The 27258-nt window shown below is 67.6% G+C and overlaps 1 protein-coding gene across 5 annotated transcripts in view; it reads right to left on the minus strand.

The window, feature by feature from the left end:
- CACNA1H (calcium voltage-gated channel subunit alpha1 H) overlaps positions 1–27258 on the minus strand; it is a 49629-nt gene that overhangs the window by 1922 nt on the left and 20449 nt on the right. Inside the window, exons 2-33 of one of the 5 annotated variants that reach the window (XM_041747769.1) lie at positions 20848–22257; positions 20628–20761; positions 20218–20315; positions 18376–18535; positions 17510–17825; positions 17271–17363; positions 15483–16275; positions 14232–14674; positions 12665–12816; positions 11825–12010; positions 11212–11329; positions 10836–10991; positions 10540–10630; positions 10195–10403; positions 8821–9231; positions 8296–8396; positions 8029–8152; positions 7881–7949; positions 7590–7774; positions 7172–7298; positions 6889–7014; positions 6595–6684; positions 6144–6366; positions 5610–5627; positions 4162–4313; positions 3399–3508; positions 3102–3235; positions 2899–2969; positions 1964–2042; positions 890–1011; positions 329–746; positions 59–222 (exon numbers count right to left, since the gene is read on the minus strand). In XM_041747769.1, the coding sequence (XP_041603703.1) occupies positions 59–222; positions 329–746; positions 890–1011; positions 1964–2042; positions 2899–2969; positions 3102–3235; positions 3399–3508; positions 4162–4313; positions 5610–5627; positions 6144–6366; positions 6595–6684; positions 6889–7014; positions 7172–7298; positions 7590–7774; positions 7881–7949; positions 8029–8152; positions 8296–8396; positions 8821–9231; positions 10195–10403; positions 10540–10630; positions 10836–10991; positions 11212–11329; positions 11825–12010; positions 12665–12816; positions 14232–14674; positions 15483–16275; positions 17271–17363; positions 17510–17825; positions 18376–18535; positions 20218–20315; positions 20628–20761; positions 20848–21222 (6048 nt within the window). In that variant the 5' untranslated portion in view covers positions 21223–22257. The remainder of the gene's footprint in view (positions 1–58; positions 223–328; positions 747–889; positions 1012–1963; positions 2043–2898; positions 2970–3101; positions 3236–3398; positions 3509–4161; positions 4314–5609; positions 5628–6143; positions 6367–6594; positions 6685–6888; positions 7015–7171; positions 7299–7589; positions 7775–7880; positions 7950–8028; positions 8153–8295; positions 8397–8820; positions 9232–10194; positions 10404–10539; positions 10631–10835; positions 10992–11211; positions 11330–11824; positions 12011–12664; positions 12817–14231; positions 14675–15482; positions 16276–17270; positions 17364–17509; positions 17826–18375; positions 18536–20217; positions 20316–20627; positions 20762–20847; positions 22258–27258) is intronic. The other 4 variants (XM_041747766.1, XM_041747768.1, XM_041747767.1 and 1 more) reach the window with 4 other exon arrangements.

Consider the following 27258-nt stretch of genomic DNA (forward strand, 5'->3'; position numbering starts at 1 on the left):
CTCAGGAAGCCCCAGGGGGCCCCCAGGCCTGGGCTGCAGGGCTGGGCGCTTCTCCTACCTGTCTGCAGAGCAGCCGGCTGAGGCTGGGGGAGCGGGCTGCGCCCCGAGGGGACAGGGCGCGGAGGCTGTCGCTGTCCCTGGCTGGAGAGAGCGTGGCCGCTGAGGGGACCTGGAGAGCCGTGCAGGACTCCACGGGTGGGGAATGTGCAGAGGTCACTGGGCCTGGGCAGGAAAGCGAGCACCCTGCAGCTGCCATCCTCCCACCCGAGGCCTGCCTGCCCCCCGCCCCCCCCCCCCCCGACAGCCCCAGCCCCCTGAGGACCCGTACCAGAGGCAGCTATGCCTGAGCACGTCTCCGCGTCTGCTTCCCGCAGTGGGCGGGGGTGCGGGGCCGAGGCGGGCGCCACGGGCCGGAACATGTAGCTGTCGTTGGGCAGGGACAGCATCCTGGACACGGACACCTTGCGCACAACCAGGAGGCCAGGGGTGTCTGGGCTCGGTGGGGCCTCGGGCCTGGGGCAGGCAGGGGGGCCCTGCGCCACCTCCAGTTCCAGCTCGGCATCTAGCTCGGCGTCCTCACGGGCCTCCTTGTTGCTCTCCTCCAGGTGCTTCATGAGCACGGCCACCACCACGTTGACCAGCACGAACTGGGCCACCAACACGAAGGTGACGAAGTAGATGGGGGAGATGGCGGGCAGGTAGCTGAGGCAGTGCTTGTCCTCCCGGGCACATTCGCGCAGCGTGTCCTGCGGGGGGGGGGGGGCTGGAGCGCGGTGCTGGGGTGCCTCTCCCCCCTCCCTCCCCCCATACGGGGCACCCTGCCCCCTCCCCCCACCCTATATCAGGTGCCCCCCTCCGCCCGGGTGGTGCCCCCTCCCGGGGCCGCTACCTTCATGATCCCATTCCAGTTGTCTCCCGTGGACACGCGGAACAGTGTGAGGAAGGCCATGCCAAAGTTGGAGAAGGTGGCGTGCCGGCTGAGGCCCTCGCAGGGGTTGTCCTCACTGCACTCTGCCAGGGAGACCCTCGCCCGGTCAGCCCACATGCAGGGACCCCGCTGACCCACACGGGCCCTGTGCTCCCGGGGAGGAGATGGTGGCGTGTTGGGTAGTTTGGGGGCCTGGCCTCTACGGGGATGCGTCCTTTCAGGATGGGGTGGGGGCGGGGGTAGGACTGCTCCTTTCCGGCTGCGGAGGCTGCCTCTGGGCACAGCCCGGAGCCCGGCCCTCAGCCCTGGGACTGAGGTGGACACGGCTCCATGGGCGCACCGGCCAAGCCCCAGCAGATGGCTCCCACGCGGCCCAGGCCTGCCTGTGGGTCCACACGCCCTCGGGCTCAGCGGCAGGTCAGGGCTGCCCTGGAGCGGGAGGCACCCTGCACCCTGGCCCCGGGGCCAGGACTCGTCAGGCTTGGGGTCACGGGCACCTGCTGCTGAGGCCTAGGAGGCCCTTGGGGTGGACCTGAGCTGGGACGCCCCCTCCCGGACAGGCCCATGCTGGGGACTCCTGAAGCCACCCCAGTTCTCTCCGGTGCTCAGGGGAGCCCACCAGGACTGGGCTGTCACAGGAAATCCCCACCTGCTCCTGCGCACGTGGACCAGAGCCTCGGGCCTGAGGGACGAGGGAGACGGTGACAAGAAGGGATGCGTGGCAGTTAGGGTGCCCCGGGGGCCTCACGAGCTCAGGGACACACGTGTGCTTGTGTGTGTACTTCCTGTGCTCACGTGTGGCTGTCCCCCTGGCTGGCCTGAGCCCGTGTGTGTGTGCCTGCGTGTCCCACGTCAGGCATCGTGCTTCTGGCCGCCGTGCATGTCCACGCTATGTGCTGGGCAGGGCTGTCAGGGCCGGGTGACGCCGAGGCCCGAGGTGTGCAGCCCATCTGCCTGGCCGGGGCCCCGTGTCCCCCTGGGGCCCAAGAGCCTGGTACGTGTGGGCGAGGCGTGGGCGAGGCTGCGCATACTCACCGAGCCTCCCAAACAGCTCCACCCCCAAGGCAGCATAGATAAAAAACAGGAGCATGAAAAGTAGGCCGAGGTTCCCTACCTACACGGGAGAAGAAGCAGAGCGAGGTCAGGGGCCGCCGCTGCCCCCCCCACCCCCCGCCGGCCAGGCTCCCGGAGGCTGCCCTCGGACCTGTCCCTGACCCACCGCTCCCGGCCCTGGAGCTCTGGGGCCCCCAGGGGCTCCCGTCCCACTGGACAGACGCCCAAGCCCCTCATCAGCCTCTGACCCCCGCCCCGCCCCCTGGACCCAGGTCCCTAGCCTCAGGGACCCCCGCCCACCCCCCACTTGTGGGCAGCACATCCTGCCAGCACTGCCCAGGCCACCCTGGCTTCTCAGGCCTCCCAGCACCTGTCTACTCACCCCCGTCACCCCAACATGAGCTACAGGGGTTGCTGGGGGTGGGGTGAGCGAGCCTCTGGACAGGAATGTGCTGGGCTAAGAGCGCTGGGTGTACAGACAGGTGGACACGGGGTTGGGGGGGATGGATGGATAGCAAGGGGGGTGTTGGCAGAGGGACCGGGCACAGCACAGGGGGATCGTGAGTCTCCTTCAGCTGAAGAGGACACAGAGGGTTCAGGTCGGGGCCGTAAGCACAGGGAGGCAGATGCGGGGTCTGCGGCCACACGGGATGCCCGGCTGTGGGCCCCTGAACTCACACGACCCCTGTGGGCAGCCTCCTCTGCCCACTGCCTCCGGAAGTGGACTGGGGGGGGCACTGGTTCCAGCCCTCCCTGGGCACCCCGCCCTACTCTCCATGGCACAGCTGAAGGACTCCCCGCACGCACAGACCGATTACCGTGGTTTTGGCAAGATGGCGGGGTACACGAGCAAGTGGGTGACCAAGTGCTCCGGGGGCATCTGCGGCGGCCCCCTCGGCCCTAGGGTGCTGACCTACCTGTGGCAGGGCTTGAACCACCGTGTCCAGCAGGGCCCGCATGCCTGTGGCCATCTTGAGCAGCTTCAGAACTAAGGCCAGAAGCTGAGCGTCAGCAGAGGCCGCCTGACCCTCTCGCTCCCATTCCCGCACGGTCCCCCGGTGGACGCCGCGGGGGGAGCCGAGGAAGGACGGGGCCCGGGAAAGCACAGGCGGGCGCCTACCTCGGGCGATGCGGAGCACGCGCATGATGCGGATGATGGTGGGATTGATGGGCAGAGCCGCGTTCATCTCGATCTCCTCCAGCGTGATGCCCATGATGGACAGCAGCACGATGGCCAGGTCCAGCTGGTTCCACCTGCGGCGGGTGGGCGGCAGGCTCAGCGCCTCCTCGCACCCCTGGCACATCCCACACAGCGACCCAGCGGCGACCCCCCCCCTCAGGCCTCAGGCGGGGCCGGAGGCTGGCGGGGGAGACCCCGCCTGAGGGTCCTCCAGGTTCCGGGGCCCGCCCCACACACCTGTCCTTGAAGAACCTCCGGAACCCAAAAGCCACGAGCTTCAGCACGGCCTCAAACACGAAGACGATGGTGAACACGTAGTTGCAGTACTTGAGAGCCTCATCCAGCGACTGCGAGCAGAGCATCAGGCTGCGGACACTCCCAGCCCGCCTGCCTCTCCCCTATGCGCCCTGCCTCGGCGGGACAGGACTGCTGCTACACGCAGGGCCATGCCAGGTCGCCAGGTGGGACCCGGAGGCACCCTCGGGTGGGGGGCGTCTGCCCCGCCCAGACCCCCGGCCTGGCTGAGCAGCTGTCTGAAGGCTGTTACCCTGAGACACTCCCTTCCACTGCGGGGGAGAAGGGGCGCCCCTTCGTCAAAAACTGATGGAGACACAGGCATAACGGGACAAATAAAAAGCTGACCACCTTCCCCCCGGCCGTCTCCTGCCCTGCGCGCTCCTGGGCAGCCAGACCCACAGATGTTCCTACAGCCTGTGTTTCCAGGCTGAACCTCTGTGTTTGTATGGGGGGGCCCTCCGGGGCAGGCGGCCCTGGGAGTTTCAATCAGTTTTAAAAAAAGGACTCCTTGCTCAAACCACATCTCCGTACCCTGCAAACCCCAGCGAGGGCTTGGACCAGGCGGCAGACCCAGGAGCCCCCAGCTCTGATTCAGGCCACCCCGCTGAGTGCCAGATCCCACCTATGGCCCTCCTGGGGCTTGTGTCCCCACCACCCATCCTGGAGGCAGGGAGGGCGGGCATCTCCAGGCACCGAGCTCCACCTTGGGCTGGTTGTAGTGTTCCATGGACATGGTGATGACGTTGACGCCAATGATAAAGGTGATGAAGAGGTCAAGGTAGTGGCTGGTGCACAGCGAGTGGATGGAGCGGCGGGTAGGTGAGTAGTCGGCGTAGTAGGGCCGGCGCTGGGCCTCTGCAGGGAGAGGGTGACCGTGAGCTGGTGCGGGGCGCTGCCGGCGCCCTCGTGGCACTGGGACATCCCTGGTGGTCTGCCAAGGGGCTGCAGCGTGGGGACCACAGGGGGAGGGCCCTGGGCTCAGGCACAGAGCGTTTGCATGAGCCTGGAGGAAAGAATTTCTCCCAGGAAGGGAGAAAGGGGGAGGTAAGAAGTGGCTCCCTGGGCCTCTGGCCCCTGCGGGAGTCCGGGGAGGAGGGGTTCTCAGGAGCAGGTCTCCATTGGGTCTTCTGGGGACCCTGAGCCCAGGGCAGGCCCTAGGAGTATGCCTGGTGGCTGAGACCCCCCCTCACTCTGGGCCCTGCTTGGTCCCCACCCTGCAGGGAGCTCCTAGGCTGGCCTTTGTGGTCTGCTCTCCTGAGCTCATGTCAAGGTGTTAGGTGAAGACTAAGCAGATGGAGGCCTTCCCGGTGGCAGGGCCAGTCCCGTCCCCCGCTCAGCTGTCGCAGGGCAGAGTGGCCTGCCCCCTGCTCCATCTCGGTCTACACACGAGCTGCCCCCAGTCACCAGGCCCGGAGTGTCTCCCCTCCTTGTCCGCTGAGGGGCCAGTGGCCACCGCCTGTTGTCTGGGCCCTGCTGGACCTCTGGCCCATCTGAGGTTGATGACCGTGTCCTGCGTCCCCCAGGACCTCTGCCTGCACTACATGTTCTGTCTGCAGTAACCCTTTAGGGCTCGTCAACGTCCAGCGGGTGAAGGCATGGCCGCCATCACAAACATGGGAACGCACCCGGGCCCCAGAGCCCCATGTAGGCAGTGGCTGCCCCGGCTGGCTGCCCGAGGCCTGGGAGAGCAGGGGCTGATGAGAACCGAGCCCACCCTGGGGCCCTCATGCCCCCTGGGACGGCGTGCAGTCACTAAACAGCCTGGCTCAGCTTGCAAAGCCCAAGGCTGGCAGCCAGTCAGCTCAGGCCAGTGCCGAGGATGTGGAGCAGCCACAAACCGGCAGGCGTCCCAGGATGCATCAGAGCAGCAGCCATGCATGCAGCCCGACAGGCGGACATCCCCAAGCTTGGCAGCAGCGGCGCACACACCTGGCAGGTGAGCCAACAAGTCCTCTTCCTTCCCACCGACGCCTGGCGCCCACCCTGTGCCCACCTAGTAACGGGCGCCAGCAGGCCTGGCAGCGGCCTGCCACGTCCACCCCTCCCTTCGGCAGCCACGGAGGAACCGAGGCCGGGCCAGCCCACAGCCCCATGCACTGGCTGGCGGAAGCAGGGGCACTAAGGCATGCAGGGCAGGGGGTGGGCAGATACCTGGGCTGGGGAAAGTGCCTGGAAAGACAAGGAGATGGTCTGAGCTAGCCTCGGTGGGGTGGGGCAAGAACACTCCACACGGGGCGGGGTGGGTGGGGACACTGAGCAGGCCCCTTGCTCGTCCCCAAGCTGGCTGGGACATCCCTACGACCCTGTCTGACTCTGATGGCTCTGCTTGCTCTTCCCATGGTCTGAGAACTCACGGGCTGAAACTGCCCTACAGCGATGGGTGGTGAAAATCGGGGGTCTCATTGACGGCCTGTGGCGCTTGGAAGGGGACCCCTACCTCCTGCCACGCTGCCTCCCCCACCCTGGCCCCGCCTCGGGAGGCTCCCAGCCCCTGGGCAGGCCCGGGCATGACGGGCAACGCGCAGGGCCACCTGGGAGGGGCTGGGAGGCAGAGGTCCTGCCCGGGCGCCCGCCACCCCCGCGTGGGAAGGAGACCAAGGCCGGGAGGCCGCCTCTCGGCTGGACCCGACCCCACAGGCACGGGGCTCGCACAGGTGAAGCAGCCGCTCGCGCGCTGGTACCGACCCGCCACCGCCGCCACCGGGAGCGCCTTACTCCTGCGTTTTCTCTCCAGGCGCCGCTGCCGCTTCTCCTCCCGCCGCCGCGCCTCCTCGGCCTCCTGGTGCTGCCGGCACTTGTGGAAGTTCTCCACCACGACGCCAACAAACATGTTGAGGACAAAGAAGCTGACGATGAGCAGGAAGGAGATGAAGTAGAGCAGCATCCAGGGGTTGTGGTTGGGCACAGGCTGCGGCACACAAGGGGCACGTGGGTCCTGGTCCTCCCGACGGCTCCTCCTCCCAAGGACAGCACATGCGCTCCAGGCTCAGTGGAGGGGCCAGGCGCTGGCCAGCACATCATCCCCCAAGATGCCTGGAAACGCTGAGGCCGAAAACAGCCCCTGGGGAGAGGCTCCAAGACCACCCAGAGGGCAGTAGGCTCCACCTGGGAGGCCGGGGCTGCCCGCGCCCCATACCTGCTGGTCTATGCCCACGGCGTCCAGCCCGTCGTACATGATGTTCACCCAGCCGTCCTTGGATGACAGCACGAACAGTGACATCAGAGCCTGCAGGGCCAGATCCAGGACGGTCACCGCAGCCCTGCCCCAGCCCAGGCACCCAGGGGTCCCCACACCCCACCACCCACGCACTCCAGCTCTAGGCCTGACCAGCACAGCCATGCTGGGCCAGGAGGAGCCGAGGCTAGGGGGGCACCGGGCACCTGCCACCCCCTCCCCCCTCCTGCCTCCCTGATCGCCCACCCCGCCCACCTGGCCCAGGTTGTCGAAGTTGTACTTGCGCCGCACCCAGCGGTAGTGCGCCGCCCGGCACTCGGCCTTGGTGGAGATGTTCCTGGTGTCGTTGCCTTCGCAGTAATAAAACTTCCCCTTGAAGAGCTGACCAGAGCACAGAGGTCACCCCACAGGGCCGGTTCTGCGCCCCCGGTCCCCCAGACCCGTCCCCGCACGACCCTCTCCAGGATGCAGTGGCACCGACTGCTGACTACAGACCACCGGCCACAGCCGGGCCCCCGCAGACAAGCAGGGCGCGCACCTGTACCCCCAGGATGCCGAAGATGATGAAGAAGGCGCAGCAGATGAGGACGATGTTCCCGATGGGCCTCAGCGATGATATCAGAGTCTCCACCACCAGCTTGAGGCCCGGAGCTCGGCTGATGACCCTGCACGTGGGGCCCGACCCTGATCTGGCTGCCAGGCCCCCGCCCCCTGCCCCCTGCCTCCTGACTGCAGCCCGCGTCCGGTCTGGCCCCACCCCGCCGCCCCATCGGCCCCGCCCACTCCAGCATCGCCCCGCCTACCTGCCCCCACCCACCCGATGGCCCCGCCCACACCGGGCCACTGCACCGCCCACTTCAGTCTGCCCCGCCCATGGCCTATGGCCCCGCCCACTGGGCCAATGGCCCCGCCCCTGCCCACTGGCCCCGCCCCACCGGCCCGCAGGCCCCGCTCACCTCAGGGGCCGCAGCGTCCGCAGCAAGCGCAGCACGCGCAGGATGCCCAGGATCTTGGCGCCCCCGGCCGAAGCCATGGCCACGATGATGTCGACCAGGGACACCAGCACCAGCAGCCCATCCAGCACGTTCCAGCTGCTCTGCAGGTAGGCGTGGTCGCCAGAGACCAGGCCCAGGGCCACCACCTGGGAGCGCAGAGGAGGAGCCCAGGTGGGGGAGCAGCACAGCCAGGTATGGGGGTGGGTGGGGAAGCTGCTGGGTGGGATGGCATCCTCCCAGGCCTGCAGGTACCTTCACCATCATCTCTGCCACGAAGATCGCCGTGAAGATGTAGTTGGACACGCTGAGGAAGACGCGCTCCTGCAAGCACAGGCGGTGGGCGGCTGGCCGCGCCCCTCAACCCCGCACCCCCACCCCCTGGCCAGGAAGGGCGCCTCACGGTGCTGCCCGGGTCGATGTCTGGCCTCTCGAGGGCGATGGTGATGCAGTTGAGGAAGATGAAGACCAGGACCACGTGATCAAACATCTTGTGAGCGATGATCTTCTGGCAGGAGACCCGGAACCTGGACAGTGTGGGGGGAGGCGCCGTGAGATGGGGGGCGGCCCCCTGGGGATGCTCACCACGTGGTGGGGGGTGCAAGGATCGGGGGGGGGGCGCTGAGGTTCGGGTCAGCTCCAAGGGCCCCCTACCCGGTGAGCCCCTCACCTGTTCTGCGGAGAGAAGAGGTACAGGGCCCAGGGCTCGCGGCTGTGGCACCATGCAGGCTTGTAGGGCTCCAGGATCTTGTGCAGACGCAGGCAGCAACTCTAGGGAGGGAGGGGGCAGGTTCACAGGGCCCCTCCTGGCCAGGCCAGGCCAGCCCCTGGGCTCCCAGGCCTCATCCTCCGCACCCCAGCACCGAGAGCCCCTCACTGGGAGCCCACGCCCCTGTAGCTGACCCCCACCCTGCAGAACTGCTCTGGCCTCAGTGGGTGCCTCTGCCTCACCCTCCTGCTCCTCTGAGGGTCTCCCTGCTGGCGGCTCAGAACCACCCCTCAGCTGGAGGCCAGGTGGCCCCTGGGGAGAATCTGCTCCCAGGCTCCCTGTGCACAAGCGAAGGCCAGGCCACTGTGTCAGGTGCTGCTCGGCCTCCCCTCCCCCGTGGGGCACAGAGCCCCCCACCAGTCAGGTGCCCCGAGTCCCTGCCTCAGGGTTGGCTTTGGGGAGGCATGGGGTTGGGCCCCCACTCACGTCCTCTACGTCATCGTCGAAGTCAGCCGGATCCTCCTTGTGGCTGTCGATGCGCAGGAAGAACTCCGTGGGCAGGGCCAGGACCTGCCCGTTGCACTCCTGAAACTTGGTGGGCGCCAGCGCGGCCGGGCGAGGAGGCCGCGGGTCCAGCGTGCTGCGGGGGTCCAGGGACTCGGCGCGCCGCAGCGGGACGGGGCGTGTCCCGGGGGAGGCCCCAGCTCCGGGCCTGCCGTCCTCAGCCTCCTCGTCCGTGCTACCCTTGCCCTCCCCGGACAGCAGAGACTCACGCTCCCCGCACTGGCTCCGGCGCTTGAGGCTGGGGGCGCGGCCCAGGCTGTTCCAGCTTGAGCGCCGGCTGCTCCAGGCACTGCTGGGGCCCCACTGGGCACAGGGTGAGCTTCGGAGGCTGGACTGTGGTGGGGGGAGGAGTGAGCAGGGCCAGCCCCCCAAGTCCCCCCAAACATCTGGGCCCTGGGCAACCGGCCACGGGCCCTTCCTGACCGGTGGCATTACTATTAGCGCCATGGGTGGCGTCTGCACGTGAGCCTCCTCCTTTACCGGGCAGTGACCCCACTGGGCAGTGGCCAGCGACACCGCATTTCCGCTGCAGAAGGAGCGAGTGTGTCCGGAGGGCAGACGCAGGTGCTTGTGCACCAGCCCGGGGCCAACAGGCCAGGCGCCCTCACACCCCCGCCCAGAGCAGCTCCTCGGTGGCAGCCTCTGGGACACACACAGCTGTGTCTCAGGAGGGACAGAGGGATGGGGATTCACCTCTAGGCCCCCCCCTCCCTGCTCACTCCCCCTCCTGGTGCCGGGACGGCCGCATGCATCTGGGTGCTACGCTGCCCAACTGTGCAGCTTCTCGGGTACGGATGCGCGTCTGTCCCCACGCTCCGCCTGGACTCTGCTGTGTCCGTACCTGCCCCCCCAGTCCCCCCGCCTGCCGCCGTCCAGAAGCAGCACTGGGCTGGCAGCTAGGGAGGTGTTTCCTGGGCGTGCATGGAAAGCCCCGTGGCTCCGGCTCTGGGGGACGCCCGTCTGGCTTCTGTCGTGTGTCCCCTTTCTGCTGTCCCTTTTGTTTCTCCTTTGATGTACGCTTTGCTCTGCCAGCTTTTATCTTTTATTTCAATTCAGAAGATAAACTCCCTGCCTGACACTCTACCGGAGAGGAGAGGGGTGCCCCGCATTCCCATCTCTGGTCAACTCACACTCCTTCCACGAGAGCAGCCTCTCCTGGCTCCGTTTATAGGAAGACAGAGCGCTTGCCTCCTCCGCTCAGGGACAGGGATTTGTGGGCTATGACTGGGGGGGTGTGCGGGACCCACGCTCGTCCTTGGGACAGGCCACAGGACCCGGACAGGGAAGGGTGCCTACCAGCGACTTCTGGTCACCCAGCTGGGGGTCCACAGAGCTGCTGCTGCCACGCCGCGAGTCCAGGAGGCCGGGAGCCGCGTCCAGGTGTGGGGAGCTCTTTGGGGTGGGCATGGGCGTGGCCGCCGTGTGCATGATGAGGGGAGGGGGCAGGCTGCCTCGGCCCTCCAAGTGCCCATTGGGGGTCACTGCCAGTGAGTACATCTTCATCTCTGGACAGACAAGCTGGTGGTGACCTGCGGGGCTTCCAGGAAGGGAATGTGCCCACCCAAGAGCCTGCCCACGGAGTCCCAGCTGTGCCAGGGCAGGGTGGGCAGCACCACCGCTGGCCCCACCACAGATACTCACCTGTGGCCCGGAGATCTCGGAACTTGTCAAAATCTTCCTCCAAGTGGGTGGATGTCTTGTCTTCATCCGTGTCGGATCTGTTGGCGTCACCCTGCGCCCCACAGAGCAGAAGGCACGTCTGAGACTCCCCTCAGGTGGGAGCCATCTGCGCCAGGCACCCGCACGTGGACTCCCCAGGGAGGGCTGGGCCGGCGCAGAGGCAGGCGTGACCACGAAGTCACGACCAGGGGCACAGGTGCAGTGGCTGGAGGAGGGAGGAGGGGGACCATGATGGTCTGGGCAGGATCATCCCTCACCTCCGCCTGGAAGCCCTCCACCAGGATGGCCACCAGCAGATTGAAGAGTACGTAGTTGCCAAAGGTCATCAGCGCCACGAAGTAGAGGGCGGCCCAGGAGGAGGTAGAGGCCATGCCGTTGTAGAGGACGACATTCCAGTCCTCCTGGGTGAGGATCTGCGGAGGGGCAATGAGGCAGAGCATGCCCAGACCAGGAGGGAGGGGTGCCGGCCAGCCCGGGGTGGCAGGGGCTCTGCACAGCCTCCCCACCACCCTTCACAGCCCCTCCACTGCTCTGGCCTCACACAGGCCAGGGCCTGCTCCAGGGCTGCCTTGAGCAGGACGGCTGTTCTCCTGGGGACCATCACTCCCCCCGGGACGCTCACCCAGGTGTTACCTGGAACACGGTGACGATGGCCCACAGCAGGGAGTCGAAGTTCTTCCTGTCGGGGATCGTGTCTCCGGTGTCTGTTGTCAGGCTGAACTTGCAGCCAAACAGGTGCATGCCCAGGATGCTGAAGGCAGGGCAGGAGTGCGTGAGTTTAGGGAGGGGTGCGGGGAGGCGGGCAGCAGGTGAAGCCCCGCGTGGTCACCCCTGCACCCAGGGACTGCTCTCCATCCTTCCCCACTGGCCTGGCCGCCAGCCTTCCGGCGTACCGGGGCCTCCCTCCTGGTGCCCACGGCCCAGCGGTTTCCAAATCACAGGTGGGTAGACCGAGGCTGGGTGGGAGGGGCCTGGGGCGTCTGTCTCACTCAGCTGCTTGGGCTGCCCTCCCCGCCCCAGCCCATCCTTGAGGCTTGACCCCAGGCCAGGCCGCCCGATGGCGGGCACTGTGCACGTACCAGGTGAAGGCTATGGACCTGGGCCTGGCTGCCCCACCCCTTCTCTGCTCTCCTCTGGGCACAGTCCCTGATCCCCCCACCTGGAGGCTCCTGCCCGCCCCCCCCCAAGCCCAGAAGCATGGGGTGGCACCACAGGGAGGCTGGTGTGCAGCGAGGCAGGCGGCCACCTAAAGATGAAGATGAAGAGCATGAGCAGCATGCAGAAGGTGGCCACGTTGTCCATGGTCTTCATGAGCACCACCAGCTGCCGCCGCAGCGCCGGCATGAAGCGCACCAGCTTCAGCACCCGCAGCAGCCGAAAGGTCCGCAGCACCGACAGGCCACCGTCCGCCTGCCCGATGATCTCCCAGACGCTGTGGGCCGGGGCGGGGGTCAGCGGGGCCTGTTCTCCGACCACGGGTCCCGCGGCCTTCCTTCGCCCCGTGGCCGAGCAGAGGTGCGGCTGCATCCAGGCGCCCAGGGGGCTGGAGGGCTGTGGCGGTGTCGCCCAAGCCACCCACCTAACTGCCGTCCCCCAGAAGCTGCCGGAACTCGGGCTCTAGCCTGGTCAGCTTCTCTGCCCAGGGCTGGCCCCGTCCTGTACCTTTCACACGGTGCCTCCCCACTCCCCGGGGGACCCCCGGACTCCCGAGGGCCCTGCCTCCTTGGGGGAAGGTTAACCCAGACCCTCCCACTCCTTTCTGCATGGACTTGGCTGCAGCAGACGCCCCACAGGTGAGCTGGCCTTCCTCGCAGAGGTGAGGCCTAAGTGACCTCCAGCCGGGCGGCCAAGTGCCCACTCTGCTCCTGCAGGGCACAGCTGCACTACGTTCTAGAAACATCTGTGAGGTGCAGCGGACTGCATGGAGCTGACAGCGCCAGCGGGGAGGGACTTGGTCCTAGGGAGGGGACGCTGCCCATGACATCCTGTCGGAGCCTTCCTCTGACAGGGGCTCAGCTCTTGGGGGGTGGGGGGTGAGACAGGAGCTCCCAAGCCCCTGCGGCCCAGGCGGGGGACGGGGCACCACCTGATGACCACGATGATGCCATCGAAGATGTTGTAGGGGTTGCGGATGTAGCCCAGTGGACCACAGGCCAGCAGCTTCAGCAGCATCTCCAGGGCAAACATGCTGGTGAACACGATGTTGCTAATCTCCAGGGCACTGGTCAGCTCGTCGGGCTGCGGGCGGCAGGGAGGCCGTCAGGGCGCCCCCGCGGCTCCCCCATCGCCATGCCCCCCGGAGTTCAAGAGCAGCTGAGTCCACCTCGAGGGAGCAGCTCAAAAATCCCCTAACTGGCCGCTGTCTTCAGGAGGACAAGGCCCACAGGCTGCCCGGCCTGCCCACCTGGCTGTCCCCAGCTCCCCGGGCCTGCTGGACGTTGCCACCAGTGCGACCGCGCACCGGAACCAGGGCTGGCCATGGGAACAGGGCGCGGAGCACCTGCCCCAGGGTTCCAGGGCAGGCATGGGGGAGCACGGGGTGCAGATCTGATGCACTTCCCTGGACCCCGGCAGCCTCACCCACCCCTTCTTGCTGGCGGAAGGCTCCAGAAGCCTTCTTTCTGGGGATGTGCTGACTCACCTGTGTGTGTATGCCTGCACATCTATGTCTGAGTGTACACCTGGGCTAGTAGTGTAAACACTCCCACGTGTGCATGGCTACACGTTTACCAACACGTGACCTTGTGTGCACGCACGTGTGTGCCTGTCCATGTGCATGCATGTCCATGAGCACACCTGCACTAGTGTAAATAACCCTACGTGTGCACACACAAGTGCACGTCCATATGCACACAACAGAGCATGTGCGCCTACATATAAGCTGTATGTGTAGTACGTGTACTCCCACTTGTGTCGGTAAGCCTTGAACATGTGCACATGCATTCTCGTGTGTATGTGCGCAGGGGCTCTTCCCTACCAGGGAATCCCTGCCCTGATGCCTCAATGCCCCTGCCTGAGCTGCCCTCCCCCCCACCCCCCAAGGCCAGCTGAAGGCCACCGCTGCTTGGATTTTTCCCAAATTGTTCCACAATCAAATCCCTTATGTGGCCGGAAAAGCCCCAACAGTGGGGCACGAGGAACTCCCATTTGGTCACCACGGGTGACCCAGCCTGGTTCCTGGAGAGGCCCCCTCTCCTGGCCTAACCTAGCTGCTGCCCTTTCTGCTCCAGGGCAGGGGCCAAGGACAGCCAGCGTGCACAGGAGACCACTTCCGCGGCGGCTGGGGGGCCAGACACGGCCCCACCCCCTCCTCCTGGGGGCCACCCCACACTCTGGCCCTTGGCGGCCACCAAGGAGCATCCCAGCAGGCACGGCCAGTGGTCCTGGCTCACGTCAGGGGAGCCCCCCCCCCCCCCCCGCGAGAGCTGAGCCCGGGCCGTCCCATCCTCAGCACAGCCACCGGCTGGCTGGCGAATGCCCTTGACCCTGCTGCCCCCGGGCCTGCGGTGGCCTCCTGGGACCCCAGAACCTCCACACGGGAACCACTTGGTACCCGACAGGGACCCAGCCCCTGCAGGAGACGGGAGCGTCTGAGCTCCAACGGCGTCCCTGGCCCCTCCGTGGCCCCACGGGAGGACCAGCCCCGCACCCACCTGCTCGTGGTACTCCACGCCCATGCTCAGCGTGTTGGTGAGGATGGCCACCATGATGCCGCGGTTGAAGTACTTGCTGTCCACAATGCGGCACAGCTTGGCGCTGAAGGTGGCCCACACGTGGCCCAGCCCGCCCTGCTGGCCCGGGGCCGCCCGCCGCTGTGCCCGCTGCCGCGTGCTGCCCTGGCCGGCTGTGTCCGTCGCCGGGGCAGGCTGCATGGGGTCGCGGTGGTCCCCCTGCCGCACGTCCTGCGTGAACTCGTAGACCGCGTTGCCTTCCGAGCCTCCGCTCTCGGAGTCGCTGAGCTCGAAGTTGGCGTCCTCCAGCGTGCTGGCACAATATGGGCAGTTCTTCAGCTCGCACGTCAGCGTGCCCGCCTGGGGGCTAGGCAGGGGGCAGGGCACGCTCAGGCCCGACAGGCGGCTGGGAGCCTGGCCCAGTCCTGCAGAAACAGGGGCACAGGCAGGGTCAGGCTGCGAGCGCGGGGCCCCGTTGGGGGCAGCGCAGTGCACACGCCCACCCGGGAGCCACCCTACGCGGCTTCCTCGCGCGAGACTCCGGAGCCTGAGCTGTGTCTCACACCAACGGCAACGCCGTGGCTCCGGGGCCGCACAGAGCAGGCCGCGCCACGGCCCGCCGCCCACCCGCTCCTGGGTGTGGCGTGGGACAGTGCACGCGCAGGCCCTGCGTGCTCCAATGCGCCCTGGCCGCACACCCGCGCACACCCACCCCCCCAGGAGGCCTCCTGTCTGCACGAGACCCAGTGCCCAGTGTCCCTCCGAGGTGGGGGGAGCTAGGCCCCAGGTGGGAGAGGCTGAGCGTCTCAGGTGACCCCTGGCCCCTCTCCCCGACCCTCAGGGGCTCTGTGACCTGTTTCACCTTCCCCACCCCCACCTCCTCTAAAGCGGCCAGAGGCAGGGCTGTGGGCTGGGGACCAGGTGGGGTGAGGAGGCACAGGCGTGTGGCCTTGATGGGCTTTGTCAGCCTTTGTTGGCAAATGCTCGGGCCTCGCTTGCCCTGGGGCCGCTTGGGCTTGGTCTGGGGCAGAGTGAGGCCAGGCGCCCTCCCCCCAGGCCCTCGCCCCCTTCTTCCAAGGCTCAATAGAAGAAAGGGGAACGCGGGGCTCGCCAAGGTACCCAGGGCCTTCCCGGAGAGCGCACAGGCAGAGGACGTCCTGAGAGGCCTGTCTCCTTGGGGGTCACCCAACCCCGGTCCCACCTCCTCTCCACAGGGTGGGGCCGGGTCCTTACCGTGTTCCCCGACCAGATGCTGGATCTTCTCATAGGGGTCGGGGCCCCTCAGGCTCAGGGGGCTGTGCTTGCTGGTGCCCAGAGGCCCGCTGGCCCGCTTGCCCTTGGGCCCGGGGCTGGCGCCCCCTTTGCTGCCCCCGGCGGGCGAGGGCAGGATGGTGGGGTAGTTCATGGCACCCAGCCCTGTGGCCAGCTTGAGGCTGGCAGCAGCAGCGGCCACAGCGTGGGCCACTCGGGCCCTCTCCTGCGGCCCCTCCACGTGGCAGTCTGCGTGGTACACGCTGTGCACGGACTCGGTGTCTGGTGGCCCACGGCCCGGCGAGGGCGGGGAGGGCAACGTTCCGGCCTGCACCAGCCTGGTGTCCCCGGGGCCGGGCTCGGGGCCGGGTCGGCGTGGGCTGCCGTGGCTGAAGTGGTAGTGGTGGTGGTGGTGGTGGTGGTGGTGGTAGACCAGGTGGTGGACGGAGGCCATGTGTCTCCCCGCCCGCCTCGGCCGCTGCCCGGGGCCCTGGCCGTGCAGGGCGCTGCTGGGGTCCACCTTCTTGCACCAGCGGCTCTGCCAGCGAGCATAGAAACGCAGGCTGCGCCTCTTCACCTTGCGGCAGATGTGGCCCACGTACTTGAGCAGCTCCTCGTAGCAGCTGCCCGGCTCTGAGAAGCTGGCCAGCGTGCTGTCATTGGACAGGTAGCGCGCGCGCTGCTCCCGCATGAGCTGGTTCTCCCGCTGCTTGGTCTCCGAGAACTGCGTGGCGATCACCACTAGGCACAGGTTGATCATGAAGAAGGAGCCCACCTGCAGCAGGCGGGCAGCGGTGAGCCCCCGTGGCCAGCCCAGGGAGCTGGGGAAGAGTCCTGCGGGCTGTCAGGGGCCGGCAGGGCAGGCAGTGGGGGCAGGAGCCGCTTCCACACGGCAGGAACAGAGTCCCAGGGGAAACGGTGAGCCCTGATGCTCGCTGCCTGTCCTCGGGGCCAGGGACACAGCCGTGAGCATGGCCGGCATGGGCGCCGAGAGGGGTGGGGTCCCCAATGATGTGGTGCCAAAACTCAGCACCTGCCATGGGCAGCTGAGTAAGGGCTCCTGGCCCATGTGTGCAGCACACGTGTGAACGGGTGGGGCACAAGCGAGGGGTGGTGGGGAGACCTTTCCTTCCCATCGTCTGTACGGCTTGTCCTCCCCCAGGAAGGCCCCCCCCAAAACCCTGGGCTTTATGTCCCCCACAGCAGGGTCACCCTGCCACACTGTCCTCAGCTCCAGCTTGTGATCAAACACAAAAACATCTCCCCATCTCTATAGTGGGGTCCTTGCAGACCCTGCCCCAGACACCCCTATGTCTGGAGACCCATGTATACTGTGGAGGACTGTGCTTGGCGGGGGCACCTACACCGGGGAGAGTCCTGCCTTTGGGGTACCTGTTCTGTCCAGGGCTGTGACCCCAAGATGTAGCCGGGCCTCTTCTGCAACCTCTGCTTGGAACCCGACCATGAAAGGCCTGCTGGGGATGGGCTTCCCCACAACCACCTCTCCCTGGGGGCTGAGCAGAAGCCTCCTGGTGCCCCACGGGCCGCCCCGGGCCTCTGTTGCCCACCCTGCAGCTCAGCTCATGCAAGGATGCCGAGAGTCAGCAGAGGCTGGGATGGTGCGACATTGGGGTCACGACGGCACCCACTGACAGGACTTCAGGGGTCTGAGGCCAGCTGTCACACCATGAGGGCATCTCCACCCACCAACACTGGTGGCCCCAAACACCCCGCCCGGCCCCCGGGACTCGCCCCGTCGCCCACACTCACGATGATGAGCAAAATGAAGTAGATGAAGTTGTAGAAGGAATGGGCATCCATGACGTAGTACATGATGTCCACCCAGCCCTCCAGTGTGATCACCTGCAGGGGCAGGTGGCTGCACACACGGACGGCCCTGGGAGGGTGGCAGGGCCCTTTCCCCTGAGCCCCCCCCCACACTCAGTGCGCCCCCGCCCCCGCTGATGGGGAAACAGGCACAGGCCCTCAGCCGAGGAGCCGCGCCCCACCTGGAAGATGGCGATCCAGGCATAGCCGATGTTGTCGAAGTTGATGGCGCCGTTGTGGGGGTTGGAGCCGCCGGAGCGGCACACGTTGTAGTACTGGTTCCAGTTGATGCAGGCGTTGCGGGCGGCTCCGGCAGCGTCAGCCTGCGGCTGCCCGTACGCTTCCCAGCCCAGCGTGCACTCCACGCGCAGCTCCCGGCGGCTGGGGATGTGCGAGCACTTCTGCATGCCGTTGTCCCGGCGCGAAGAGCAGATGAAGGGGTTCTCCTCGCCCTCCTCCGTCTGGTAGTACGGCCGCAGGAAGGTGAAGTTGTTGTTTCTGCAGCCGGCGGGAGGTGCGGACCCGGACACGCGTAGAGGCAGAGACAGAGAGACGCACAGGTGCACACAGAGATGCACAGGTGCACGCAGAGGTGCGGACAGACGCAGAGAAACAAAGCGTGAGACACAAGTGGGGGTCAGAGATAGCGACGGACGAGAGAACAGAAACAGCGAAACAGGTCGTAAAGAAAAAACACAAAAGAACACGTGAGATAGATTAGGAAACAAACACCCAAATGACGGAACCGCAACTCCGAGTATTGCAGGGAAGACCGAGTCCATGGATTCAGGGCTGCGGGGCGTGCGGGGGCGGGGCTGGCGGGGGAGGAACCCGCAGGGGCAGGGCTGGAGGGGAGGAGCCCGGAGGGGCGGGGCCGGAGGGGCGGGGCACAAGGGCGGGGCTGGAGGGGGAGGAGCCTGTGGGGGCGAGGCTGGAGAGGAGGAGCCTACAGGGGCAGGGCTGGAGGGGAGGAGCCTGAGGCCACCCCGCCCCCTGCCCCCCGCGCCTCCCCCCCCACCACCGCCCCGCGGGCCCTCAGGGCCCCCACCGGGCAAAGCCGCTGTCCAGGAAGCAGCGGTTGCGGAGCAGTCCGGCCCACAGCTGCACGCCCACGATGCCGAAGATGAAGAAGACGAAGAAGCAGAGCAGGAGGACGTTCCCGAGCATGGGCAGAGTGTCCAGCAGCAGCGTGACCAGGATCCGCATGCCTGCGGGTAAGGGAAACAAGTGAGCACAGCGGAGCCCTCCAGGGGCTCCCGCCAGCCCCCACCCTTTCTGCCGTCCACACACGGGAACTCTGGGGGGGACTCCCGCCGGGTCCCCACACACTCAGCCCTGAGGGCCAGTGACGCCCTACGCGGGGCAGAGCGAGGCTGTCGGCCTGGGTGATCTCAGGTCTGAATGACCCACCGCCAGGACCAGGCACATCCGGGGCCCCCGGGCACCTCAGGGACCCCAGGGGCTCCGTGCTGCCTCCAGGACTCAGGAGCCAGGGGTCTTGCCGCGGGTACGGGGTTCAGGGAGCACCTGTTCCCACGCCCTGCGTCAATCACACAGGAGCAGGGCCTGGCACTGGCGGGGGGACCCCAGGGCAGGAGCTGGGGCTGTACGAATGCAAATCAATCCAGCAGTGGGTTGGCCAAGCCCCCTGTGCCCCCCACTTACCTGGGCCTATCCCCTCCCAGACCTCAGAAGGGTGACTCCTTTCCCAAAACGAACAAGGGCAAGGCTGAGGCAGCAAACCATGGCCTGGGCCAGGGGGGCACCTGCCCTGGGCCCCCAGCGTCACAGACACGATCCAGGGCTCAGAGTGAACCCCAGGCAGCTATGGGACACAACCCTGAGCGTGACACGTGGGGCTCATGATGAGGAACACCCGGGCTTGTCTAGGGCAGGCACCGTTTGGAACGGGGCAATGTCCCCAGAGGGAGACCAGGCTGCCAGTGGCCACAGGGGGGCCTCTCACAGGAGGGCCCAGGTGAGCAGACCGAGGGCGTGGGGGGGTGTGGGGGGGCGCCAGGCACAGCCCAGAGCCTCACATGTCACCTCATCTTGCACAGCCTCTCTGGGGAACCCCTAGTGCCCTCCTGTTACAGGTGGGACAACGGGAGGCTCAGAGAGGCTCTGGGACTTTCCCAGGCTCCCAGGGCATCTGAGCCCCATCTGAACCCTGAGGACACGGTTGGGTGGGCAGGTGGAAAAGAGACCCAGGGGGTTGCACCATACGGCACAACTCCAGGACGCCTGCCCTCTGGTGGAGCTGACCAGCCCCGGGGAGGGAGTGCCTGTCCCCGAGGGTGTGTGATGTTCGGGGGGAGCTGTAGGACCAGCCCTGATGGCCTAGCCTGGGTGCTGAGGACACCAGGACTCAGGCCCAGCAGCTGGAGAGGCCGCGTGCACACCTACGTGGTCTCGACACCTGGAAGGTGCAGACCCACGGGCATGCACCCCCCTTACACGGAGCCCTCCTGCCCAGGAGAAGTAAGCTCTGGATTCAGACACAGCAGGGAATCCTCGGAGACGGAAAAATCCCAAACCATCCCCCCACCCCGTGTGGGCAGATGACCAGCGTAAGGACAGGCAGCTTTCCAAACAAGCAGCCACGTGACTTCCCGGAAGCTTCTGGACGCTTCCCTCCGGCAGCCCCCAGCATGACCCCAGATGTTGTACAGACGAGGCCTCAGCTGGCATCACTGTGGGGAGACCGGACCCCACGCAGCCTGCCTGCCACCCCCAACCCGGTCCAGCCTCGGGGGGTGAGCGGCAGGCAGCTTGCCCCTGCTCCCCCACGGCTGGGGGTCCAGAGGCAAGCAACGTGTGCTTCCGGTCCCATGGCCCGGGGACCTTCAAGAGCCCTGGGGAGGGCTGTCCCAGGGGAGGGGCCACTCACTGGGCACACGGTTGATGGCGCGGAGGGGCCGCAGCACACGCACTGTCCGGATGGCCGAGAGGCTCACGTTGTGTCCGTCCAGCGAGTACTCCATCATGCTGAGGGGCAGAGGGACCGACGCTCAGGCGGGGCCTCAGAGCCTCCTGGGGCACCGCCGGGCGCCGTCCCACTCACGGCCATCTGTGTCTGTCCCGCCACCCCACTGCTGGCACTGGGAGCTCAGGATGCATGTCGGGTCCCCTGGCAGAGGCCGCGCCGGCTCCCCACCCCCAGCCGCCTCCCCTGGGCCCCTGCAGAGTGCACCCCCACCCCCAGGGCCTGAGCGGGGGACGGGCTGGGCCAGGTGCCGGTGCGACTGCGGGCGCCAGGGTCTCCTGGGCCTGCCCTGTCTCTGCGGGCGGGGTTCGTACCCCGCCATGACGATAAAGAAATCCAGCCTGTTCCACGTGTCCCCCAGGTAGCACTTCTCCCCGAAAAGCCCCAGGGCGATCATCTTGATGATCATCTCCACCGCGAAGAAGGCGAAGATGAAGTCGTCGAAGGCCTGGCGGGAGACAGGGCCTGAGAGCCAGTCCCCCCAGCCCGTCCCCAGGGGCTGGCCGTTGCCCGCGGGCCGTGCACGCTGCCCACCTCCAGGATGCTGCAGCGCTCCGACTGGCACTCAACGTCCTCGCAGGGCCGGAACATGCCCAGGGTCACGCAGTTGAGCATGATGACCAGCATGCTGACGTGCTCGAACCATGTGGGGCGGGCGGCCGAGTTAAGGGTCAACGCTGAGGCTGGGACGTGGCCGCAGGGGAGCAGGGCCCTGGGACCTGCCCCCCGCCCCCCACCAGCCGGGCCTTGCGAGGTAGAGCCCTGCCCCCAGCCGTGTGTGCAGCACCAGCAACCGCTGTGGGCCTGGGGACACTGCTGCCAAGCCCTTGGGTACAGAGGGCAAACCGAGGTATAGGGCGGGCCTCTGGGCAGGTGCCCCAAGCTGAGGTGGGGCCCTGGGTGAGCCATCTCGTCTCGCGGGCTCAGCCAGCCCAGGCCCTGACGTGTGCTTCAGGTGCACACAGATTACGAGGTGACCTAAGGGCGGCCCCCTGCTGACCACAGCTGCTGCAATGGGACAAGAGCTGCGGCTCAGCTCGGCAGCTGGGCCTGGGGGAGGTGCACCCTCCTGAGCCCCAGGACGGATGGGGACCAAGGAGAACACCCCCCGGCCCCTCCCCAGCCACCCAGCCCCAGAGTGTGACCGGCCACGGCCAGGGGTCCTCTGCAAGGGGGGGTCCAGGCGGGGCGGGGGCCTCGGGAGCTGGGCCAGCAGGCAGTGCCACGTCCCCACACGCTGGCACCAAGGCCACCCCGCAGGCTCCCAGGTTTGGGGCCTGGAGCCCAACTGTGACCTCCTGGACGGTCCGTGGGCAGCCAGCCGCCAGGGGGCGCCGGGGCTCCACGCAGACTGCACAGCCAGCGCGCGCAGGGTGGTGGGCTCCGGGGCTCTGGGAAGGGGTGCGTCCCCGCCTGCACGCCGCTGGTTCTCAGGGGACTCCAGGGGGCCCTGTGGCAGGCCATCTGTGCACCCCACACGCCGTCCCCGAGGCAGGAAGCCCGGCACCCGCACCCACCTCCACGGTGGGCTTTCTGTGGGGCCGCTGGGGCAGGAGGGTGGGGGCCCCAGAGCCTGGGGCTGTGGTCAGGGTGGGGACGAGGCCTGGGAGGGGAACGGGCTCAGGGACACGGGGCGTGAGGAAGCTGGGGCCCGGGCACCCACCCTTCGCCGGAGCTGGAGGCGGCGCGCCCCCTCCCGTCTCCCCAGCCTCCCCCAGCCTCCCGGGGAAGGCGGGGGCGGCAGTGCAAGTGCAGCGCGGGATGGGCCACCGCTGTCATTTCTGTCATTTGGGTCCTGCCGAGAGCACGAGAGCACGGTAATTACCGCTAATGGCTTTGGTGGTAACAAGTGCCTGTGCGGCCGTCTGGCTGCAGGGACGGAGAGATCAGCTTCCGGCTACAGCCGCACGGCCTCTGGGCCCACACAGGTGCCCAGGTACTGGCCTGGAAGGAAGGGCGGGGGCGCGGCGTCCAGTCAGGCGGGGGGTGGGGGTCAGGCTGGGATGTGGGGCGCTCAGGCTGTAGCGCTCTCCTGGCTCCTGACCCATCTCTGTCCCTAACCTGCTGCAATAATCCCCCCCAGGAGGGGGGTCGTGCACGGGTGGGACACTGTGTGTCACCGTGAGTGCTGAAACACCCCCTAGGGCCCCAGCAGGCACAGCGGCGGAGCAGGTAGCTCTGGGGGGGGCCGATGGTCAGACGATGGGGGGTGCATCCCACCCCCTGCAGAAAGGCAGTGCACACCCGCCTGCCCCTCCCTGGTGTGTGCGCCCACCTGCGGGGGGGGGGTTGCTGTGCGCCCCTGAGGAGCCTGGCACCCTCCCTGCCCAGCACTCCGAGCTCTCCCTGGACCCTAAACGTTTCAGGGCTGGGCTGGCTCCCCCTCCCGCTGCCGCACACGCCCTGCCCCCCAGGCCTCCCTGTCCACCAGCATCATTCACCCCCACCTGGGACCCTCGTCTCCAGCCCGTGCCCGACCTCTCCGCACGCTCACTGCGATGGCCCTGGAGACCCTCCTGCAGGAACGCCCACACCAGGGAGAGCGTCCCGACTCGGTGTCCTCTGCCCTCCCTACACCTGCCCGTAGGAAGCCCACCAGCTGCCCTCGCGGCCCTGACCATCGCCGCCACCCCCACCCCGCATCCTGCTTCAAGACATAGCCAAGCTGGGGTGCGGCCCCTGTTCTGGACCCGGGGCGAAGGAAAGGGGCAGGTCAGTGCAGACGACCTCCACCCTCAAGCCTGAGTCCAGGGCTCCTCGCGGCCCGGATCTGTGAGACTCTTCAGGTCAGGGGCTGGGAGGGGCCCTCTCTCTCCAGGACCAGCTGTAGGCGTGCCCTCAGCTACATGAAAAGAGCCCTGCTTGAGGTCCCCGAGCTGGGATCCCACCTCTACATCTTCCCAAACCACAAGCAAAGCCCCTACCAGCCCCCCAACTTTGACGTGTCCTGACCATGCTGGCCCTACCGGCCTGGCTGGCCTGTCCCACCCATGAGGCACACCCGCAGGCCCAGGAACCCCCGGGGCAGAGATCTGGGTGCCCAGCCACGAGGGCACCGGTGCAGGCTCATCCAAGAGGCGGGGACAGTACCGGGGTGGCCAGGATAACCAAACTGGTCAGCGTGACCCCAGCCCCTAGAGAGTTCTCCATCTGCCCCCGAGAGCCCTTGCCCTTCTGGGGTGACTACCCTAAGATACAGCCGCCCTGCCTCCCCCGCACCCCACCCACACACACCAGGAGAGGGATCCTCGGGTCCTGCACCCAGGCCCCAGACCTCGCCCTGGTCTGTGTAAAGGGGCGCACGTACGTGGTTCTCACCCAGGGCAGCAGACAGGGTCCTGCAGACGTCGGGAGGCTCCCCAGGGATGCAGGCAGCCAGCCTGGGGGTCAGGGGCTGGGTTGGGCCCTGCAGGAGCAAGGCCACCCCGCCACCGTCACAGCCGTCCCCTGGCCACACCTTAGCGGGCAGTGCCAACCGGCGCCTTGTCCTGAGCCCGGTGACTTTCAGAGACTTAATTACACAGATGGATTTTCTGGGTTTTAATTAAAAATCCTTTAGGTTTTTAAACCAACTTCTACAATTGGAGTCAATTTCCACTACAGGTCCAAGGAAGCCCAGCTCGTGTGCAGCCGGGAGGCGGTAGCCGCAGCAGCACGGGGTGGTGGGGGGGTGGCGAGTGCAGAGCTGAGGGACACGCTCTGTGCCGCAGGACCCGGGCCTGAGAGGCTGTCTGGCCGCGGCCGCCTGACCCACCTTCTCTGACCCCCCGGCTGGGCCGACTGCACCCCAAGGCAGGCGGGCAGGGGGCCGGGGGGCTCACGAACAAGACCTGGGGTCCCAGAGCCTCTGTCGGCACTGGGGCAACAGGGGGGCCTCTGCTGGGGGGACGTCTCAGGCCCCGCGCCCACCCTGTGAGCCCTGCGCTTCCGGTGTGTTCCACCCTCCTGGCCTGTCGCCAGCCCTTCCCACAGGCCCTCCCTCAGGTCCTCCCGGGCTGGGGGGCCGGCAGGTGCCGAGACGTCACCGCACCGCCTTCCCACCATGGCAGCGGCGCCCCCGGCCAGGCCTCCCCCAGCAGTGGCACAGAGGGGCCGGTCCCGAGGCTCTGGCACCAGCGTCACGGACGCACAGACGGGGCTCCGAGGGGCCACGTGGACGCCCCACCACCAGGCCCCAGGGACACGGAGTCCAGGGGCTGCTGTCCGTGGTGCTGAAGCGGTCCTGCGGGCGCTGGGGGGCGGGGGGCTCAGGGCAGGGGCACCGCTGAGCGGCCTGGGGTCTGCCGGCCGCGGCCGAGGCGCTACTGGAGGTCGCCATCGACCTGCCCTCCCTCGTTCCCGAGCTCCCCGCGGGTCTGGAGCAGCACACCCAGCCAGGCTTCCAGGACGGACGGGGCAGGGACGGCCTGGCAGTGGGGGTGACCCTGGGGGCCGCTGGGCAGCCCCGGCCACCACCGCACGGAGATGCCATCAGTCCTAGAAGCCAGAAGGGCTCAGGCCCCTCGGTCCACATCTCGGGGGCTGTCGCCCCTCACAGCAGCTGTGCCAACAGGGGACCCTGACGCCATGGGACACTGGTTCGAAGGCCTGGAAGGCGGTGGGGGTCCCCACAGAGGCCAGCATGGCACAGGACAGTGTGACCCAACGGTGGGCCTGGACCCCTGAGCCAGATCTTCAAGGTCACACGCAGGCCCCCAAGGCCACCCAGGGCTGCTGGCTCGGGGCCCCCAGAGCCGTGCCGACCATTTCTCCCCTTTGCGCCCAGCTCTGAGCCTGGGGACAAGTGCCTGCCCCTCACACTGAGCCTCAGTTTCTCCACTTGTGGATAGGAGCAATGCAGTTAGCCCTCAGGTGCTGAGGATGCGTCCCGCAGGCTCCACGTGCCCCATCCCCCTCGTGCTCCCTGGCTGGTCGCCAACACTGGGGGAGGAGTGCATCGTGTCTTCTCTAGGGGAGCCGCAGGCCAGCAGGTAACAAGGGGGCTGAAAGGCTGCAAGGACGGGGCCCTGACCCCACAGGCTGGACCCCCTGGGGGGTGGCCGTGAGATCACGCACATAGAGCTGCAGAGCCCTGTCTCTGGAGGCCGAGCGCCCTGCCTGCCACCCCCCAGAGCAATCTGCTCGCCGGCTAAACTCCATTAGGCCAAATCCACAACAGCTTGGCGTGAGCGTCCCTGCGCCCAGGAAGGCGGCGGGCGCGGGCAGCAGGGAGGACGGAGTGCAGGGTGGGGTGGCCCAGAGACTCCAAACTCAGGCCTCCCAGGCCGACCCCACCGCCAGGATGTCCCACTTGGGACACCGCCCCTCGGGGACTCATTCCGATCTGCTGCGTGTCAGGAACGCCAAGCGCAGACCCCACTCCAGGCCCTCAGGGACCAGCCCACATGCGCACGCACCTGCCGCGCCCCCCCCCCCCCCCCCCCCCCCCGTTCTCTTGTGTGTTTGTTCAGTCTTCCAACTTGCAGAAGAAAGGCATATGTTTACTCCTGGGGCAGAAAACCCACCCTGCAGGAGAACAATCCCGGGCTGCTGAAGGGGGGACATCCCTGTACCCCGGCAGCTCTGCCACAGACCAGACCCGGGGTCCAGAACCAGGCCGCCTCTCAGCCCACGGCGCGGCCTCCCCAGCCCCAGCCCCTCCCAGCCCCTCCATCCGCACGACTGCGGAGAACTGGGGCAGGTCCAGGGAGCCGGGGAGGCTGCCAGAGGTCCACACGGCCAGGAAGCATGGCTTGTGACCGCTGAGGGCTGAACGCCACCACGTCTGCACAGACGGAGGGGAGGCCGCGATGGTGGCGCCGAGATCAGCACAGAAACCCCTCCCGGGTGGACGGAGGGGAACAAGGCAGCGGCGGGAGACCGTGCATGAGCAAAGCTGCAGCGCAGAGGCTGGCTTCACTAGGACACGCTGCATGGAAGTATCTAAAGGGGCACGGGAAAGTCCCAGGAGAAGCCCTCGTGGGGGAGCCATGGCTCAGCGTGGGGCACGGGGTGGGGCATGGGGTGGGGCCCGGGCTGGAGGCCACCTCTGTGGCCCCCCTGGCTGGGTCCCCGGGGCCTCCACACGGCGTGTGCGTCTGCGCGGCGTCGTCTCCAGGCCTGGGGGTCCGCTGTCCGCGCGGGGGAGGCCCGGGGAAGGGCCCACCCACCCGGACACATACCTGGCCCCTCACCCCCGGTGGTGGGTGGTGGGAGCCCCCAGGTCTCCTGCCCCGCGCCCAGCTGGCCAGCCCCTCCCGGGAGATGCTGCAGTCACACGCCGGGGCAGCCTCCTCCCTGCCCGGCACCTGAACAGGAAGCCACGTGCTTTTGTGCACGGCTGCTGATGGGGGGACCCGCCCGGGCGCAGCACCCGCTCCCCGTGCCACACGGACCCCTCCAGGGAGCCCTCGAGGGGGCGGGAGGCACCAAGACGGAGCACGGCAGGCCAGGCACAGCGGGGCTCCACACATGCCCAGCTCCCAGGGGAGCGCAGGCCCCAGCCCGCTCCGGAAGCCCCTCAGACGGCTGCCCGGCCATTCCCTGTGGCTCTTGGGGCCGCCCCGACCCCAGAATGGGTCCTCCGACCGCGTGTCCAGCAGTGGGGCCCTGAGAGCCAGAGCGCAGCAAACACGGCACGTCCACTAACGCACAAGCAGAACGTGGCCCATCCATGCGGTGTTGCTTGGCTGTAACAGGGCGGCGCACGGACACCCGCTACCACACGGGTGATCCCTGGGGACGGGCTGCTGGGGGGAGGCAGCAGGCGGGCGAGCGAGGGTATGCGGGACTCTGTGTCTACGAGGCGTGCAGGCCGTGGACCCATGAGCGGCGGGGGTGGGGGACACAGCTTCCCAGGGGGGATGGAAGGTTCTAGAACGTGGCGAGCTGAAGCACGCACGAGTCACTGCACTACACTCCCCAGAACGGCTACACCTCAAGACGGCTAACCTTCCGGGAAGGGGG

Source organism: Vulpes lagopus, chromosome 3, assembly GCF_018345385.1.
Source record: "Vulpes lagopus strain Blue_001 chromosome 3, ASM1834538v1, whole genome shotgun sequence".
Lineage (NCBI taxonomy): Eukaryota > Metazoa > Chordata > Mammalia > Carnivora > Canidae > Vulpes > Vulpes lagopus.